Consider the following 21,257-nt stretch of genomic DNA (forward strand, 5'->3'; position numbering starts at 1 on the left):
GTTTCTTAAAGAACCCACCACTATACAGCTCGCCCAACAAATTGCCCTACTGCCCTGGTTCCGGGTTTTCAATCCGTCCCCTGTTACAAGGCACAGTCATGAAGAGATGAGGGACTGCAGCTGCAGTCGGTCAGACCGGGTGTGACTCTGGGTTCTACCTCTTATTAGCTGGGTGACATGGGCCATGCACTTCACTTCTCTGACTTTCCATTTCTTCCTCTGTAAGATGGAGACAATAATAACTGTTGTGTAGATTATGGTTTGGCTTCAATACAATATTTATCAAGTGTCCAAGTCAGTAGCTGGTACACAAGAATAAAGGACTGCTGTTGCTGTTACTGTTATTTATTAACCAGTATCCATAGGCACAACTGCCTGCTATGACACAGGAAAATGAAAGTGATGAAGGCACATGAGCAGAGAAAACAAACACTGGAAAAGGCCTCCAGGAAACGCTCTGTCTGCAGGAACACTATCATTGACTGCCTATACTTGAGGGAATCAGATTTCTATCGAGTAACCTAAAGATGAGTAGGTTGAAATGCATCACCAACTCTTGGCCCCTGGGCTCTGCAGCTGTTGCTCCTTATCCTCACTAGCTTCATTCCGTTTCATTTTTCTTCCCTTTTGCTAATGCAATGTGGCCTATGCAGGTGTCCCTATATTACTATCATCTCCTCCTCTGACATCTCGCCCAAAGGACAGTCAGGCATGTCCCCCAACGTTCCCGGCGAGATACTGCCACCTTCCTCTTGTCTGACCTCTCAATGTGGGCACACAGAGGCTTCAATTATCCTGGCAAATTCTGTATTTTCATGGGTTACTAGATAACTTGACTCCTCCTAGAAGTGAGGATACCATTGCTGTCTTCATTAAACCAGGTACACAGCTTTGAAACAAAGTTTTGATTATTCGAAAACACAGGGTTCTTCTAAGTATGAGAGCTATGATTTAGGGCTCCAACCCAGCTCAGATGACAGTTCCCATCATCATTCATCATGCTGTGTCCCTCCCAGCATGGAGAGATGGCGGCCACAGTAGTGGGAGAGGAAAAGAAAGGGTTCAGGGCAGAGGCTAGGAGCAGCCTCCTTCCAAAGTCTGCTCTGGCCCTTCACTATCTCTAACCTAACCTGAAAAGCTCCTTTTATTTCAAGACCCTGGATAAGTTCTTGGTGAAGTGATGATGAGCAGGTTCATCTCATCTCTTCTGGTAAATGGAGGACTAGGAGAGGATGAGAGGCACACTGGCCACACCAAGCCCACAATTTTCCAGTCTGGGGATATTACTAATGATATTTCAATAATTATATAAGATTATGGCACTTCACAGATTATCATAACTTAATGAAAAAATAGACATTTATTTTTGAAAGCTTCACCTCTTAATCCATATTGACTACGAGTCTAATAATTATATTGCACTGAAATGGAGTTGTGTATCCCCTTGAGTTAAGGTGCTAATGAAAATCTATTATGAATTTTACGAAGGCCACCAGGCAATTGCTTATTGAGGAAGTTTCAAGGGTTCCAAAATAAATACCTATATAGCTGTTGTCAGCCAGGCGCGATGGCTCACGCCTGTAATCTCAGCACTTTGGGAGGCCAAGGTGGGCAGATTACGAGGTCAGGAGATCCAGACTACCCAGGCTAACAAGGTGAAACCCCGTCTCTACTAAAAACACAAAAAATTAGCCGGGCGCAGTGGCGGGTGCCTGTAGTCCCAGCTAGTCAGGAGGCTGAGGCAGGAGAATCGCTTGAATCCGGGAGGCGGAGGTTGCAGTGAGCCAAGATCGCGCCACTGCACTCCAGCCTGGGAAATAGAGCGAGACTCCGTCTCTAAATAAATAAATACATACACCCCTAAGTAGCTGGTGTTACTGAAACTCAATGTCACTAAAGATCCAAATAAGCTTCATATTACCTTTAAATTGGTAGTAGGAACAGAATTTGGAAGAAAGGAAAGCACCGAAATTCAAGTCAGAAGATCCAGCATATTCCACCAATAGACAGTTATGACATTTCAGCTGGAACCTCATTTTAATCATCTATAACATGAAGGCACAGAGCCAAGGGATCCTTTTCACCTTTACTATTTAATTATCATTTTAAGAGGCAACAAATATCAACTAAATCATATACTCCCACGTGGAGTATATAGAACTGTCACTGACTTTCTTTAAAAAAGATAAGAAAAATTTTGAATGTCTTTAGGGTGTATGTTTCCAAAAATTTAAATTTCCTGAGGGAGAGATATTTTGTTCTTTAAAATATGTTGACATATTTTCTCTCTGTAGGCAAAGTATATTTATTTCACTTTTTTAGGATTAGAAATAAATCCTGACGATGCCACTAGGCAGCAATATCCCTGAAAGAAAAGCAATTAACAACAAAGACAAATAAAATTTATTTTGTCCCTATGCAACTTTCCACCTATGGTTACACATACACACACACACACACACACACAGCTGTTTATCCCCTTTAATTAAATTGAGAGTGGAAAACACATTCAACCATATGCTCCACTGCAGGTGATGAACAATTAAGAACTCTTCAAAAATAAAGTTGCTCTTGAACAAATTTTAATGGATACATCAAAAAAGAAAACAAAGCAACCGTTACAGAGCGTCTGAAATTCAGATCTGATTTTGAAGGAGTCTGCTCTAATGGAAGAGTCACTGGGGCAAGGAATGGCAGATTCCCCCATCCCATGTTGACTCGTTACCAGGGTATGAGACACTACGATCAAGGGCATATGCACACAGAGAAACATTACATGATTCCTGCCACCCAGAAGCTGGTGATCTAGTGTCAGACTCCCATGTAAACAAATAATTACAACAATGTCAAGTGCTTTAAGATGGAAGAAGTGCAAAGCAATATCTGAAATATAAAAGAGGAAATGCTTAACTCTAACCAGGGAGGTTGGAGAGCTTTATGGAAAAAATGACATGTGTGCTAGGTCTTGACAGATGAGAAGTTTATTGTGGAAACAGCATGTGCAAAGGCACAGAAGTAAAGGAAGGAAGGAAAAGGAAGGGGAAGAAAAGAAGAAGAGGTAGAATATAAATTGGAAATAATATTTTCCAATCTAATGTGTATAAACTAGGATCTTATTTTAATTGTCATATTCCTAATTGCTTGTGAGGCTAAGTATATTTTTGTATACTCATTCATCATTTAGACTTTCTTATAAGTGAATTGACTATCTCCTTTGCTCCTTTTTTTCCTCCTGGGTAGTTTGCCTTTCTTTTCTTAATTTATATGATTTCTTTACAAATGTTGGATGCTAACTGTCAGTCATAAGAGCTACAAATATCTTCTCCCAGCTTTTCTTCTTACTTTGTTAAATGATATCATGTCATAGTCAAATGCTTTTCCTTTAATTTTAATTTTATATTATTTTAATATAGACAAATTCACCAGTAATCTTCATTATGTTTTGTGCCTTTAAGAAACCCTTTCCTAATCCTTCCGTATTTTCTTCTAAAAGCCTTAAGTTTTCCTTTTCACATGTCAGTTCAAAATCCACCTGAAATAGATTTTTGTGCATGGCATAAGGTACAACCAACTTTTTTTTTCCCCACATGGATAACTAATTGTCCTAGCGTCATTCATCAAATAATTTATCCTCTCCCATTACAAATAATGGGAGCTGTTATAGGTAACATAATGTCACCTATCACAGGTAGGATCCCCTGGAAAACAGACCCTGAAAAGAGATTCCATGCAGAAGGTTTAGTGGAGAGTGCTCTTTGGAGCGATACCTATGGGAAAGTGAGGGACGCAGGAGTGGAGAAGATGCAGTTTGGACAGAGGCCTCAGGTGATAATGTAGGGAGCACGGAGGCTGGGATGGCCCTTCAGAACTGCCCTACACAAGGCAATGGTGCTGAGCTTCCATACTCTCACACACAGGTAAGTCGTTGGTCAGGCCTGCGCTTGAGGAGGTGTCATCTTGGGAGTACCTCCCCCCTTCCAGCTGATACCTCCCCAGAAACTGCCCTCTGCAAATGACACTTCAGATGGAAACTCAGAATGGGAGCGGTAGCTCCCATGTGGAGAGGGCAGTTCCTGGGGAGGCCCTCAGCTGTAAGCCTTTGGCTGGCAATGCTGCCAGCAGCGGAGGGGACAGGGTGTTAGTCTTGCAAGGGGGATCTGGGTGGCACCCACAGCATACGCTATACCACCTTGCTCACGTATCACTTTCACATTGTGACACATGGACTACTCTATTTAACAGAACTCTTTTCCCCATGAACTAATTTTCAGATATGTTTCCATCCTGGTCACTGACACGTAATCTAATCTGTCAATAATGCCCTTCAAATATGTACCTATAACTATACCAACAACTCCAGATTCATCAGACTCTATAAAGTACAGTAGCACATTTTCTCCCTTGATATGAGTCTCTATTTCTAACATAGCCTGACTTTTTGTTTTCAACAACTATACATTACCCAACTGGCTCAAAAATCAATATGCTGTCAGCCAACACAGAAACTGAGGTCCCTGATGTCCTTTACTTGTAAGTGGATAGTTTAATCTCAATGCAGGATTTTTCCATTATCCTCTTGAGTTTAATCTTGTTCCATTTAGCTTAGGGAAATTGAACAAGCTCTGATTCTGTCACCAGACACCTCTTGCCGTTTCAATTTTTCTCTAAATTTGATAAAGGATGCCAAAAAGCTGTTTAAAAAATCCCATGAGGGCAGAGAGCAGCGATGAGTCTTGTGGCATGCCAATGATACCCTGACTTCTACTTCCACTCTTGGAAACCCATCCCATAACCCATTCTGTAAAGATCTTGCTCTGCTAGGTAATATGAATAGCGGGAATTTTATTGGCCTATTAATATAATGACTTATCGAAGTTTTGTGCATAGCTTTTGGAAATCAATCATGTGACCTCAACTTATATTTGCATTATACACAAGTTTTCTAGCAGCAGTGCCTACACAGAAGGCAAACTTCCATGGTGGGCATTAGGCACCCAGCAGGTGAGCCTTGTAGGACTCCCTGAATCACAGCCTATAAGAGTTACAAGTCCCTGCCTGGCCTTCTAGTTCACCAATATGTTGGGTCATAAAATGAACCTTGGTTCAAACGTGCTGTCCTTTGATCATGGATAATGCAACATGGTTAATCTGTGACCAGTGAAATACATGAAACATTAAACCACCTCTGGTTTCTGTTTCAAGTTTGATCACTTGACTGCCCCTCAGTAACTGGATTTTACAATAAAGTTAAGTCTCATTTTAAAATGTAAAGCTGTCTGTTCTGGTAAAGCCAATCATATGTTGTAAAGTTATTCCATTTAAAAAACCAGTTTCTTTGCTCACAAAAGATTTGGCTTTGAGTACCCAAGTTCCATTTAATTCTACTCCCATCTTCTGAGTACATTTAGAATCCCAAACCCATGCAGAGATGAATAGTTTCAAGGTTTAAAAAAAAAAAAAAAAAAAAAGCATTTTCTAGCAAAATAGGGTAACAGCATCTAACATCGATAGCAATCACATAACATGGCATGAAACCTGTTTCATTGTTTAACATAGGAAAAATGGGAAAAATGTGTCCCTGTTACCAGTTTTCAGACTAAGTTCTCTCATCATTCATCCATCCATTTATTCATTCATTCAATAGAACACTTACTGAGTATATGCCATGGGTCAGTTTCAGTAACTGATCCAGGTATACAATGATGAATGCGATACCGTTGCTATCTTTGAGGAGAGATTTTTTAAAAACCAAAAATAAAGAGACATCTGTTTCCATTTTGAAGTGTTCTATCACTAGGAGAAACAGGTTCCAAATGAAGATGGGACACCAAGAACAAAGCCAGGCAAACCCATTTTACTCTGCTGGGTGGCATGTCAGCTGCAGAATTCCCAATCATCCTGTCTGACTACTCCTAAGGACAATTTGTCACTTGCAGCCACGGCCTTATCACTGTAAGCTGGAAGGCTGTTTTTAATTAAAGTCAACAACCACAATTTCCTTAAAAGAATCAGTACCTATTAATCTACTATTTATAGAACTGCAAAGCATGCATCCAAAGTAAAAGATAAGGTCCTATATTCAAAAGCTTGATAAGAGCTAAAGATTAAGTTATTTATCACACAAGAATCAATGAGTTAATATTAAAAAAAACACATATAAGAGGCAGATAATTGAGGTCTAAAACTTACTGCCTTGATAAAAATACGATATGGAAATCAGGAGGGACAAAATTACTATTAGATGCAGAAATTGAGAACACTTTGAAGAGGTAAAATGTGACTTCACATGATTCAGAAATGATTGGTAGGAAGAAAGGGGACCTTTGTTTTTCTTTTCTTTTGCTCTTTCATCCTTTAAGATTTCACATTGAAATGACATTAGTAGTCAGACATGCCATTCTAGTTCCTTTCTGACTTAATTTAATTTAGAAAATTTTAAAACCCTGATTTAATTCAAAGGCCACTGAGTGAATCAGTTTGAAGCCAGACACTGTGGGGAGTACCTCAGAGGTATCCTTTATGACCTCTGCCCTCAAGTTTTTTTATTAATGCAAATTAGGTAGAAATCCAATATTAACCTACATGAAACAATAAGATATCGACAAAGATGCTACATAAGTAAGTGCCTTAAAAAAAAAAACACACAGGCTAATGTAGCAACTTTAATCAAGAGCAAATCAGGAAATCCATATAGAATAAACAACTCATTGTGAGCTATTATTTGTAGCATCATTTCATCATTGGAAAATACCAAAAGGAGTGGGATTTTAAAATCCTTTCTACCCCTATGAAGCAGCAATGATGTGTAATTATAATAAAGCTAATTTTAAAAAGTGCTTTATGAACTTCTCATTGATATTATTTCATTTTGATTCTCAAAAAACCACTATGAATTTGACATAACTCCTTCCAGCAACTGCAATCAGGGGAGTAATAACAAGCTACAAAATCGGTATTTCACGTACTCTACCAATTTTGGTGCTTCCCTCTCCCCAACACCAATTTCTCCTGAATCATTCTAGAAATCATGTGTGCTTGTGGATGTAACCCTTCCTCCTCATCACTGTTTTCATCTCTTGCTCCGGCTGCACAAGGGGCCTCTTGATGCTTCCAAAATGGGCACCAGGGCTGCTGTAGTCAAAGGTGCCAGATGTGTTGTCCAAGACACAACTGCCTACCTCTCCCACTTCTCCTTAGGATAAGACAAAATCTCGTTCATTCTACCATAAATAAAACCATACTGGACAAAATCTAGTTCATCATGCCCTGTCACACCGTGCTTCCATAGCACCTCCAGCAGGGACTCTGCTTCCCCAAGTCTGTACATCCTGTTATGCACAACTTGCTTTCAATGTCCTAAAGAAATTTTAGTAACATTACTCTTTAAATTTTCACACTGCTTTTTTTATGGCAGTCCTCTCTCCAGGCATGAGTCCACGGGGCTGGCGCAACAGAAAATCTGGAGAACATACGTCTTGCTATTTTGAGGGTTGTCCCTCCCCGGGGTAGCCGCTACCCTTGGATGTGGCTCAAGTTCTTGCTTTCCTTAAGATGAGCTTTGTCCTGTGATGATCATCCCAGCACTCAAGCAGATGACTCTGGACAGGCGTGACTGTCAAATCATCCAGACATGTCCAGACAAGTCTGAATCCTAGGGAGAACATAGCTGAGGCCCAAGCCGCACGCCTTATTTACTCTCCACATTTCCTCTGGGCTCACCTGGAAACCAACAGCTTTACTCAGTCATAGGAGCATTTCTGGGTTCTCCATCTAAACACAAAACTGAAACTCAAAACTTTAACATTTTAGAAAAAATAGGTGAAACCTGAATGAACTGATTTGTGACTTTATTGTGAATAAAATTGTATTACCATGAATTTTTTTTTTGAGATGAAGTCTCTAGAGCTCTGTCATCCAGGCTGGAGTGCAGTGGTGTGATCGCGGTTCATTGTAACATTCTCCTCCCAGGTTCAAGTGATTCTTGGGCCTCGGCCTCCCGAGTAACTGGGACTATACCATGAATTATTAATACAAAAATCTGAATCTCAGTGTTTGAAGTCCTCACTCACTTGCTTAGCACGAAACCCAGTCCTCAAGAGAGGAAGTCCCTACCTCTCTTGAACAGCTCTTCCACACGCAAAACTGTTGGGCTTCTGATGATAAAGTTCTTTCATTTCTTTGTGCCAAAGCTCCTTCTTCCTCAAGTGTAGGGGCCCTCCTAGGAGGATGAGGAAGTGTTTGTCCACAGACATTCTGACCCAGAAGTGTTCTTCTCTCATGGTACTTTTCCTTCAGTAGTTTTTTGTTCCTCCCTATTGTCCAACATCCTTCCAGAACCCCTCAGATCTGTCTATATCCTATACATGTCTGAATTCCAATTCTGACCTGATTTCAAGTTCTTTCCTATAAGGCTCTGGGCCCTTGTTTCAATGTACTGGAACAATCCATGACTGTGAAAAAAATTCCTAGAACCTTCCATGAGAGGGAAGAAATTCCAGAACATGCCGTGATAGGAGGCTGAGCTGCTGGGGCACACAGAGGAACTACAGGGGGATGGTATGACCTAGTATCACAGCCCAGGGACCATAAAGATATATTAGATATGGTCTAATTCCAATTTTAAAATTATCTAACAGAAGTCGCTATCCCTGTAAGGGATCAGAAAGCAAATAAAGTGAGATCGGCACCATAGTCATTTATCTGCTCACAGTTATCAAGAGGAAGGGGGTGGGGCCACAGTGGTATCTACTGTTTTCAAAAAGTACTCTCTCTCAGGAGTCCCTAAAAAATAAAACAAAACAGGCCATGGCTCATGCCTGTAATCCCAGCACTTTGGAAGGCCGAGGCGGGCAGATCACGGGGTCAGGAGTTCGAGACCAGCCTGGCTAACATGGTGAAACCCCATCCCTACTAAAAATACAAAAAGTAGCTGGATGCACGCCTGTAATCCCAGCTACTTGGGAGGCTGAGGAAGGAGAATTCCTTGAACCTGGGAGGCAGAGGTTGCAGTGAGCCAAGATCAGGTCATTGCACTCCAGCCTGGGCAACAAGAGTGAGACTCCATCTCAAAAAAAAAAAAAAAAAGAAAGAAAACAAAACATATGCTTTCAATTTTCAGTACTTTGCTTTATCAATTTGATATAATGTTTGTAATCCAATTACAACCCAAAAAGTTTGTCTTTTTCTTTTTCTTTTTTTTTTTTTTTTGAGACGGAGTCTCGCTCTGTCACCCAAGCTGGAGTGCAGTGGCCGGATCTCAGCTCACTTCAAGCTCCGCCTCTGGGGTTTACACCATTCTCCTGCCTCAGCCTCCCAAGTAGCTGGGACTACAGGCGCCCGCCACCTCGCCCGGCTAGTTTTTTGTATTTTTTAGTAGAGATGGGGTTTCACCGTGTTAGCCAGGATGGTCTCGATCTCCTGACCTCGTGATCCGCCCGTCTCGGCCTCCCAAAGTGCTGGGATTACAGGCTTGAGCCACCGCGCCCGGCCAGTTTGTCTTTTTCTAATGTCCCAACCAATAATGCCATGAGGCAGAATGTTGAGTTATGTAAACATATATATCCAATGAATTATTCCTTAAAATTTAGTATCTATTTACTTTAAAAATAGTTTTATCTTTTACATTTATCAGTGGCTGTAACTTTTAATCATGGTATTATTCTGCTATTTCTACACATCTTTGGAATGATTTTGGATGGCTGTGCATAGCCAAAGGCCACAGACTGACAACTTTGCTTTATATCTTGTACTCTGAATCCAAAAATAGAGACATGTGAAAAGCAATTCAGTGGAAGGTGTCCTCAAAGCATAATTCAACCTTAATCTGGGGAAAAATGCACAGGCATAGAGCTGGCTTGGGGTTTTAAAACGTCAGATTTTGGCCGTGGTCCTGGCCTTTAAGTCACATTTCCCTTTAAAAACCAAACACACGAGAAAAATACTCACCATTTATTTTATACAGAAACCGACCTTAAAATACAAATTGTTCATTAGTAGAACATTTATTTCATATTTCACATGCCAATTAGCTATTCTTAATTTGAGATAATTGGAAAAGACACTCTTTAAAATTCTCTTTATGCTTTACACAAAAAGCAAGCAGGCACAATGGGATCTCAATCATTGTGAAATGTTAAGAGCTTTGTGTGTTGTTTTTTGAAAAAAATATACAAATATTATTTCTGAATCCATAGACAAAAAATCATATTACCAGGACTTCCAATTTACTTTCTTTTTGTATGAACTTTTAACAGTAAAAAGATGGTCAACCTAATCAAATTTAGAGGGAGAAAGGTCACATGAGAAAGAAATAAAACACGGTAATAATCATTTAGGTATTAAGATTACCACTGTTCTGTAACAAAACATATACCCATATATCACATAAACACACATTCTTCTTTCCCCTGTTGCTCATTTAAAATTCCATCCTATCTTTCACATCCATTCATTAATAAATCGGAGGGTAGCCACTATCTCCACTTCCTTATCACCTACTCATCTTTAGCCTCTTGTAGTCTAACTCATAGACATCATTCTACCGAAGTAACTCCCCCAAAGAGGGTTAGAAGCAACAGTATTTTCCTGTTCTTTATAGCATAATTCATCCCCATCATCCAGTCTCCCACCGGTCCCTCCAGATCCACTCCCCATTTTTCTCAACCTGCTCTTGGCCCTGGAAGGCTGACCCCGTAGGCCACAGCCACTGGCTTGACTCCTTTACACTGTGCTTTCTGGTTGGTTCAGTTAGAGGAGGTTTACAGGAAGTGGTCCAGAGGAGAGTGAGGCTGGGATATTTATCCCCACAGCTTCCTCTCCGCTGGGTGTGTCTACCACAAACCACAGTTCCTGACAGAGCTTCCCCTCCATTAGTCTCCCCTCTGTGGGCTCCAGTGACCACTCCTTCCCTTGTGCCTTCAGCCTTGCAGGTATCTGTTTCCTCTCAGGACTCTGAGTCATCCAGGGGCCTCTCTGAATTGCTCTCTTCCGTTGGTTTCTGGATTATGCTCTATCCTCATCCTAGCCCTACCTCCTGGACTAGTGCTTTTTGGGCACTGCGTTTACAGCTCTCTAACAACCTCCATTTCCCCTTGTAACAATCATGTATTCTCAGTGCTAAAATTCTTGCCTCAAAGGACATGGGGAAAATATAGAAAAGTGTGGTTCAGCTATAATTGTACTCCCCGCCCCCCACCCCACACACAAGCACTCTAGGTGGTGAATTTGTTTTTTTCTTAAAACATAAAAGAAGTGGCCGGGCGCGGTGGCTCAAGCCTGTAATCCCAGCACTTTGGGAGGCCGAGACGGGCGGATCACAAGGTCAGGAGATCGAGACCATCCTGGCTAACACGGTGAAACCCCGTCTCTACTAAAAAATACAAAAAACTAGCCGGGCGAGGTGGCGGGCGCCTGTAGTCCCAGCTACTTGGGAGGCTGAGGCAGGAGAACGGCGTAAATCCGGGAGGCGGAGCTTGCAGTGAGCCGAGATCTGGCCCCTGCACTCCAGCCTGGGCGACAGAGCGAGACTCTGCCTCAAAAATAAATAAATAAATAAATAAAATAAAATAAAAGAAGTTAAATCACTCTTGAAGAATCATAAAAGTAACATATTCACTACAACCAGAGGAACAATATAAAAATATGTAAAGGGAAATAAAATTAACGCCTTTCTCCAATGCTTCTGCATCTTTCCCCTTCACTCACTTCATTCCCCACCTCCACTGCCTTGACCCTCAATAAGGAATGTTAACAGCCTGGCCAGTTTTCTTCCACACCGTCTCCATGATATTCAAACCTGGACCAAACATATATATTTATATACCAGGAGGGGTGATCGTTGTTTTACAAAAACTGAGAGCATTTTATGTATTATTTTATAACTCAAATGGATACAAATCTAGATCAGTGCCCTGAACAGCCTCATAATATTACAGAGCATAAATGTACAACCATTTATTTAAACATTTCTTTAATGATGGACATTCAAATTTTGTCTAGCTATTTTTTGCCACTACAGACAATGCTGCAATAAACCCCCTTATGCCTATATTCTTATTGGTACATATGTTTATGGAAGCTAATTCCTAAAAGTGGGATTGCCAGGTCACAGTTACATGGAGTTTTAATTGAGATGCTATTACTTTCTCAAAAGTGCATAGCAACATACTTTATGTCCGCTTAATTCCTGTATTTGTTTTATATGGGTAGAATATGGCTGATGCAATTTTTGAGTCCTATTTTCCCCCTGAATTAATTTTAGATAATTTTCTATGTACTACATACTTTCTGTAGTAATATTAAATGGCTGCATGTATCTGTTAATGTTGTGAAGCTTCTTTACAATTTTATTGGAATTGCATCAAACCTTCATATTAATATGGGAAGAGTTTATATTTACTTCCCATAATGCATGTCCACAGAGAAAATCAAAGCTTTGACAGTAGCATTAGGGGTTTACACATGTAAATAAAATTTATTTCATGTATGCCTCTTAACTCAATAAATTGACATTAATTACATATTTTCATGGGCACAGGAACTGATCAGGTGATTCTCAGTTCTCAATATCAGGAAGAACTATGCCTGGAGCATATGCTTCCATCACCACATCAGTGACTGCCGTCAAAGGAAAACAACCACGAGATTACTCAAGAGCACACTAAAGATTGGGCATTTCCCGAGTATGGTGAGCCAAACTCCCTGTGATTCTTCTGGCACGAAAGGGTTTACTTTGAATCAAAGGTAAATGAAGGCAAGCACAACAGAAAGGAATCCTAGCACCAAGCCCCAAGGACACTGCTTTGCAGGCTAGCACAACTAGAGTTCCTCAGGGTTTCGGGGAAGACCATACTCCACAAAGGCTTGGGAACATTCCACATCCATCTCCATCCCCCAAATAAAATACTATAAAACCCATCTCCCGGTTGGCGGTGGGAGAAGGCAGGAGAAGAAAAACCTGACTACCAGTTCTTGTTAGTATATTCTCTATTTTAACACCACTAGGTAAGAGATTCCCACGCATCATCCTTGAAATGAGAAGTTAAGAAAATTACAAAGCCAATAGAAGGTGCATCACTGGCCTCTGTGATATCCTTATGCCACATCCTGCATAAATGGTAATGTTAGCTTTAACTGCTTAGTCTCGTAACAAGGATAAGCGAGTTTCACTGTTTCCTGGGAATTACTACTTGCCTCTAACATTGAAGAGTCTTCCAACTGGAAACAGATCTGATTACTTTTGCCAGACTTAATATCTTACTTGAGCAGTTAATGAGAGCTTTCAATAATCTTAATGACATCACTTCAATAAAAATACCTAGATGTTATTTCCACAGGAAATAAATGTCCACAGACCATAAACTTAATCTGGTTAATAGCTAACCTGGGAGAAAGGTGGGAGTTGGATTCAGACAAAGGGACACTGTGAAGGTAAATGAATTATTCACCCCTCTTTCTGGACTGCTGGCAACTGTCTGAGCCCTCTTCTAGGTGGGAAGAGAAATGAAGTGAAAGACAAAGGTAGCTGGAAACAGGAAAATTCTCCCTGTACAGGCTTCCCAGCTACAGGGAGTCACTGAAGGGTTCAGAATATAAAGAGGACTCACGGCGACAGGAAAGGGAAAATCAAGAAAGGAAAGGGAACTAGAACACAGGATACAAATCAAACGGAACTAGAGCACAGGATACAAATCAAAGGGAACTAGAACACAGGATACAAATCAAAGGTACTATCTGGGGAACCCCCTCCCTCATGCCTTTCAAAGTGGGGCCAATAGGAGGTAATGGCTGGAGGCCCTGCAGGAAGTCTCCACAGTAGAGGAGTTACCCATATCAGAAAAAAAGCTGTTACCCACTCCTACTCTCCTTTCCTTTTCCAGCCCCGTTTTTTTTAATAATGTTAGAAGCACAGGACATCCTTACAGTTCTTATGACTGGCTCCTGAAAGTGCTGCTGAAGATCCCAGTGGAAGGCTGAGGCCAAAGTAAAGGGAATGTTATGGGTGATGGCATGGAGAGCCCAAGGGAACGCGTGATCATCCATTCAACTTGTCACTCAGGGGGCTCATGGTCAGTCTCCAAAAGAAACTGAGTGTGCTCTGTGTGCCTGCCTTGACTCAGACACACTGGAGCGTTTATGATATTTTTCAAATAGAAAAAGGGTGAAATAATAAAATAATCCTAAATTGAGGAAAAAGAGGATTTACTAAAGAGCAATGTATTGAATGCACAGTTTCTGCACAGTTTTTGGAGTTAAGGCAGCTAAGATATTCTACACTCATGCCTCCAGGAATCTCTCCCTTAACCTCAGAGAGTTTCCTTGTCAAGTGATTCTAAGTCCTCAGCATCCGACAGGAGAAAGAGAAAGAATTTTAATCTCTAGGGTTCTGCGATACATGATATAAAATCTACAATTCTGGGACTTTCCTGGTGAAGCATATTGGTTATGAAAGTAGCAAATCTCGTCAAAACAAGATTGACATATTGCAAACAACAAGATGAAAAGCATTTACCACATTTTTAAAGACTTACCCCCGGATCAATGATCCAGAGAGATTTATAAAATTTCACAAGTTCAAAACGACCAAAAAGCTTTGAAGCTCCTCTTCCCTAGATATATTTTTTTATCTCAAAGATTGCACTTGATGTTTGCTCTAACCTGTAAGAGACTGTCTATCATATTAGGAGCTATTCCCTAGACAAAGCATTGCCCATATGCTGTTAGAGGATCTCTGAAACACAACACATAACCTGCACAATGGCATATAAAACCCTGAGATTCTGGCCACAACAGCCTAGAAAATGTAATGAATACTGGAGTGGCGCTTCTTTTACATAGTCTTTTTTGGTCCTATTGAATCCAAAAAATTATTTTCACATAACATTTTAAATCACATTAAGTATATAAGTCAAACGAGCTCTTTAGCACCTTTTACATAAGAAACGATGCTTGATGCTATACCAGTAACAGTAACAACCCGTAAGTAAAAGATACCTACAGAATAAAGTCAATTTGTGCTTATATGGGAAATTTAAAAACCGTAAAAAAAAAAAAAGAAAACTTTGAACCAAGTTTCTTCAAATTAGACTGAATTCATTCCTCTTCTGGTGAAAAACAAAAGTTTTTGTCATAAAATAATAGCACTTACCAAGATGATTACTAAAACAAACAAACAAAAAAACCTCAAACTACAGACATAAGTGAAGACACAGCGTGCTTTTGCACTTCTGCTTAGAGAATCCCTAGAATGACTCCAGCAGCATGAACAGCAAAATTCAGGTCAAGAGGCCAATTACCCACTGGTACCATCAAAGGCAGGGACAAGTTACTACTTCTCTCTGCCGGTTCCTGTTTCCTTTGAGAGTCACTGTTACGCAACCACAGAAGCAGCTTTAGAGAATGCCAAAATAATAATAATAATAATAAATAAATAAAAGACATTCACAAAGTATTGCTTCTGGAAGCAACTATAACTCTGAACCACTAGGTCAAAACCATCCTCATCATCTCCACACCCTCCTGTTCCACTCCCCGTTTTCTTGCTGCAAAGTGAACTAACAGGCCTAGGAATTTTGGTCCATTGTTAATTAGTCAGTTTCTAAGTAGCACAAGCAGACTGATAGTTCTCGAATCAGCCAAGAACAGATTCCAAACATCTTAAACAGAGACTAACCTGGAGGTGACTGGTGCTGAGGCTCAGCTGTGGTCTTCCCTGGCCCCAAACTCTTTTCCAAAGGTTCCCCAGGCACCAACCGAGGTTGGCCTGCTCTGAGGAAGGCCGGGCTGGCTCCTTTGGTCTCCGTGACCTTTGCAGAGGATGGTGGCTCCAAGGTGTCAGCAGAGAAGACACGGCTCTTTCTACCAGGAGAGTCATTAAGAGCAGCTTCCCTCTCACCAGGCAGTGCAGGGAGCCGGAGGATCCTGTGATGCTGCTGAGGGCTGGGGAGCCTCGGAGACAGAGGCGAGGGAACAGGTGACGTCCGTTTGTGTGTGCTGGACTGCGAGGCTGAATTATTAAACACCTTGCTGAGAGCTGCCGGTGCTGGGGGGCATGGCTTCTTCTTATCCCCTCTGGGTTGGGAGGAGTCAGGACCTACTTTGTGGGGCAGATCCAGAAACAAGGACTTGTGGCCACTGAGGGGCAACCCGGCTCTCCTCTTGTTTCTGGTTTCTGGGCGAGTGTGAGGGACGCTCCTGTGGACAGGGAAGCCCAGTCTTTTTCCCTCAGGGGCTTCATCTAACTTCTCGCTCTCTATCACCTTCAGGAGGACCTTGTTCACAGCCCCCTGGGCACAGGCCGACGCACTAGAAATGGAGGCTGTTTCCCTGGCTGGCGACCGCGATGACCCATCCCCTTGCCGCTCCTTGCCCCGCCGCCTGGAACCATGAGCCTCCACCTCAGCTCCCGGGAGGGTGAGCAAGTCAGCTTTGGGTACAAACTCAGCGTGGGCTGCTGGGCAAATGGCAATCCTCGCCTTACCCTTAGAATGCGTTTTAACTACTCTTTGTACCTGGGAGGACAGGTCCTGAACTTTGGCCACCACTTTGGAGACAGGTATCTGCTTGCAAGTCTGCTTAGCCGGCTTCTCCATCTCATCCGTTTCTGCCTCTGGACGCTTCTCAGGGTCCTGGTGACTTTCAGACAAACCTGCTTGCTGATGCTCCAGCCCACTCGGCGGCCTCCGAGCTCCATCCCCTCCTGCCTCTGGGGAGCTGCAGTCCGGGGGCAGCACTTCTCTTCTGAGCCCGGTGTCCTTGAAAGCCGTCTCAAAGCTCCCAAGGCTAAGGTCTGTGTCTGGCGTCTTGGGAATATCCGGGGGGCAGCTCTCTCTCCTCTGCAGGGATGAGGCAAGTGCTCCATTGGGAAGCAGATTTCCTCTCTCCTCTAGTACCCAAAGATTAGGCCTTGTTCTAGAAAGAGGAAGGGAGTGGCTGGAACAGACCTGGTCCTTGCCCATCAGAGGAGCTGATTCTCGGCCTCCACGCCCTTTTCTTTTTGTCCTCTTCTGTGGGACAGCCCCAGCGCTCTCTCTCCTTCCACCAGACCTCCGAGGCTTTTTGTTCCCGTGGGTGCTCCTCTTGTTGGGAGGGCCCACGGGGAGCTCTCCCTGCCAGTCACCAGCACTCTGGAAACAGTCATCCTCGGGGGCCAGGCTCACCGACAGCTCTTGCAGCTTCCCCTCCTGGTTCCCCATCGTGATCCCGAGGATGTGGTCTGAGCTCAGGAGATTGGTTAGCAGTCTCTCCCTCTCTGTGGTGAGTTTGTACAGCTCAGTCAGAATGTCTTTCGTGGGAGTCTGCTTGAAAAATATGTCGCCTGGATGTTCGTCCGGCTCCTGGCTGAGGCTGATGATGTCTGACTCCTCCCTGACTTGGTAGCAGTTATGAAAACCTTTCTTGGATCTGTCTAGAGTAACAGCGCCCTTGTATGAAAATCCTCTGACTTCCCCTTTTGGAAGATAGAAGCTGATGTAGCAGAGTTCCGTAATGGGCTTATGCAATTGGAGGGTGCAATGAGTACCTTCCATTATGCCTACCTAATTATTCATGCCTTGGAGATGCCGGTTTGTGGTCAGGCTTCCCAGGCTCCAGTGGTGAGGCATGTGATGGTGGCTCTGCAGAGAAAGCAGCTGACAGTCATCTCCAGCAATGAGACTGCCTGTTAGAGGAACAGGGGAAGAAAGCAGCTTGTCTAACAGAGTGCATAAATCACACACCAACATAAAATCAAAGCATAACCATGACTTATCCTTCCTCTCTGGCTGACCTCAACGACTCAAGGAATCAGACAACAGCCCGATTTCAATCTCTTCCTCACTCCCACCCCACTCCTGATCAGTAGAACTTTTGTATAACTGAGAGATGGGAAAGTCCTCTCACTTCAGCCCCAGGACAAAAGTCCCCTTTCACTCCATGGGGACTCACTGTGCAGCCTGGATCAGGTCTCTCAACTTCTCTAGACCTCGGTTTATGTTCTTCTGTAAAACAGAGCTATCATAACTCCCAGAAGTCCTTCTCTAGCGGGCTTTGAGATCCTTAACAACATAGCCATTTTCATAACTCATATTTGGAATATTACTTTGCAAAGATAGATCAGGCCTTTTTACCCTCTAAAAATCACCTTCAAGATCTGAGCTCAGATTATCAATTTAACCTAAAACACAATGTGAGGAAAGATCTTAGGCCCCAAATTTGGAGTCAACAGTAAACATTTCATGTAAAAGTTTAAAATTTAAATAATTCAAGTCTTAATCAAGTTTTGTGATTTTCTTTTTTATTTATTTGTTGTTGTTGTATTTCCTTCTTATTTCCTTCCTGTTGTCTGTTTGGAGCCAAATGGAATGGCAGAGGAACAGCAAAAAATCTATAAGGAAGTGCTGGCCCTGTACAGATTTTCAATGACTTCCCACAGAAATGGCTGAAATGCCACATAATTAGGGAAGGTGGCTGCTTCCTTGTGTGATATGAGGGACCTCAGAAATGTCTCTGTGGCTACCATCCCCACACACAAACTCTATATTCCTAGTTTCGTAAGTTACTGCCCAGTCTGCAAGTCTTCCTTGCTTAAAAGAAGCACCGCCCACACCCTGGGAATGATAATACAGTAACTATTCGTTAGCCCTTGAGATATCTTTAGTGAATTATTTTCCTCAGGTTTTTTCTAACTGCTTCTAAATAGCAAGAAGCTACATAAAAGTATATTTTGAGTGAAGGAAGAGAGAAAGGAGGAAGAGTCTGGTAAAAGTAACTTCTTGAGGAAGAGAGAGAAAATTAAGAGTGATAAAATGAAGGTTATGAAAATTGCAGATATCTGGTCAAACCAGAATGTCAGGAGACCAGGAAAGGCCTTGCCTCTTTCACAATTGTACATGGGGTTGTTCTCATTCAAGCAGTCTTTTTTTTTTAGAGATGGGTTCTTGCTCTGTTGCTTAGGCTGGAGTGCAGTGGTGCAAACATGGCTCACTACAGTCTCAACATCCTAGGCTCAAGTGGTCCTCCCACCTCAGCCTCCCGAGTAGGCGGGACTACAGGCACGTGCCACCACCACCCAGCTAGTTTTTTTGTATTTTTTTGTAGAAACAGGGTTTCGCCATGTTTCCCAGGCTGATCTGGAACTCTTGGACTCAAGCGATCCTCCCACCTCAGCTTCTCAGAGTGCTGGGATTATAGGTGTGAGCCACTGCTCCCGGCTGTATTTTTAAAACTTTTCTAAAATGTTCATTGCCAGCATTTTCTAAAGATGCACATGTGTAAGGATACTTAATAATTATTGGTACAAACTGTCTGCATATGTCCAAGAACTCACTTAGGAGGTAGTCTCTTATTGTGTAATTTATAATAATCAGTAATAAAAGCAATTGCAAAGCTGTCAATATCCACTGAGCACGATACTGAGCACTAAGCATTAGGAGTTCAGTTAATGAATTCTCAGACAAACTGAAGGGAAGCAGCAGATGAGCTATGCTGTTCTGGAAACATAGAATGCTCTCCTTTCTCTTCAAGCATCATTTTCCTGTAGCTCCTCTTATCTCCTCAATTCCCATGGATTAGGAGAAGTGTGTGATGTTGGGGGAGGAGTGTTAAAAATGTTCAGAATTGGCTGGGTACGGTGGCTCATGCCTGTAATCCCAGCACTTTGGGAGGCTGAGGCGGGCGGATCACGAGGTCAGGAGATCCACACCAGCCTGGCCAACATGGTGAACCCTGTCTCTACTAAAAATACAAAAATTAGCTGGGCGTGGTGGCATGTGCCTGTAATCCCAGCTACTCATGAGACTGAGGCACGAGAATCCCTTGAACTCAGGAAGCCAAGGTTGCAGTGAGCCGAGACCGCGCCACTACACTCCAACCTGGTGACAGAGTGAGACTCTGTCTCAAAAAAAAAAAAAAATTTTCAGAATCCGTTCAAAGTCACAGCACAGTTTATGTGGTAATTTCAAATAGGAATATGACAATGTATTCTATTCCCCAAGAGAGGGAATTTGTATATACTGAGCACATATACACTTATATTTTCATTTTGTTGTCTCATGTAATCAGTACATCTCCATTTTACAGATGAGGAAACTGAAATTCAGAGAGATAAAGGAACTTGTCTAAGGGAATATGGCTCAGAATATGCAAGTTTCAAACCCAGGTCTGTCTCACTACATTGCTTCATAGGTCACGTTGTTCTTCATCTACTGCCTTCTACCAACAAATTGGTTTTCCACCTAATTCGAATAAAGAAGTTTTTTTTGTTTTTTGGTTTTTTTAAAATTTTGTTAACTTAGTGTTACATAATTTCTTAACAAAGTCTCACATCTTGCTACTTTAACACTCACTGGGGCCAGGCTTAGCAGCTTGCCTCTGTAATCCCAGCACCTTGGGAGGCCAAGGTGGGAGGATGGCTTGAGCTCAGGAATTTGAGACCAGTCTGGGGAACATAGTGAAACCTTGTTTCTACAAAAAAAGAAAGAAAGAAGAAAAGAAAGAAAGAAAGAAAGAAAGAAAGAAAGAAAGAAAGAAAGAAAGAAAGAAAGAAAGAAAGAGAGAGAGAGAGAGAGAGAGAGGGAGGGAGGGAGGGAGGGAGGGAGGAAGGGGGGAAGGAAGGGGGGAAGGAAGGGAAGGAAGGGAAGGAAGGGAAGGAAGGGAAGGAAGGGAAGGAAGGGAAGGAAGGGAAAAGGAAGGAAAGGAAGGAAAAAGGAAGGAAAGGAAGGAAAGGAAGAAAGAAAATTAGCTGGGAATGTGGTGCAAGTCTGTACTCCCAGCTGCTAGTGAGGCTGAGGCAAGGGGATTGCCTGGGAGGCTGAAACTGCAGTGGACTGAGATTGCGCCACTGCACCACTGAACTCCAGCCTGAGAGACACAGCAAGACCCTGTCTTTCAAAATAAAAAATTAAAAAAACCACACTCACTGGAGAGCTTCAGCATGTCTGATCAGGTAAAGTGCTGCCTCCTGAGGTCATCCCTTAAACAATAAAATCTAGAAAAAGGGCACCAGGAGTTCACTACAGCTGGTATAGACAGTAAAAATACTCAATGAAGATTCTAATTTAGAAATAAAAGAAGAGAGGGACTGATATAAAGGCCATATCCTTTATGAGAATTACGGACATGTGGTACCTGTTTACAGGATCAAGTACTTTTTCCCCCTGGTCTTTATAAGTCTTGGTTATGTAAATGGAGAAAATGTCATGGTTAGAACTCTGTATGTTAGTCACAGTTGGGAAACGCAAGTCAAGATTTAGAAAATTATAACATTGGATTTTATACCAATA

The 21,257-nt window shown here is 42.2% G+C and overlaps 1 protein-coding gene across 3 annotated transcripts in view; it reads right to left on the bottom strand.

The window, feature by feature from the left end:
• The window catches only part of FMN1 (formin 1), a 386,235-nt gene extending 368,544 nt beyond the window's left edge, over positions 1-17,691 (bottom strand). For all 3 annotated transcript variants that reach the window (XM_073012011.1, XM_038009790.2, XM_073012012.1), the window contains exon 1: positions 15,671-17,691. In XM_073012011.1, the coding sequence (XP_072868112.1) occupies positions 15,671-17,525 (1,855 nt within the window). In that variant the 5' untranslated portion in view covers positions 17,526-17,691. The remainder of the gene's footprint in view (positions 1-15,670) is intronic.
• Positions 17,692-21,257: the final 3,566 nt, after the last annotated feature.

Source organism: Chlorocebus sabaeus, chromosome 26 (assembly GCF_047675955.1).
Source record: "Chlorocebus sabaeus isolate Y175 chromosome 26, mChlSab1.0.hap1, whole genome shotgun sequence".
In the NCBI taxonomy this organism is placed as follows: Eukaryota; Metazoa; Chordata; class Mammalia; order Primates; family Cercopithecidae; genus Chlorocebus; species Chlorocebus sabaeus.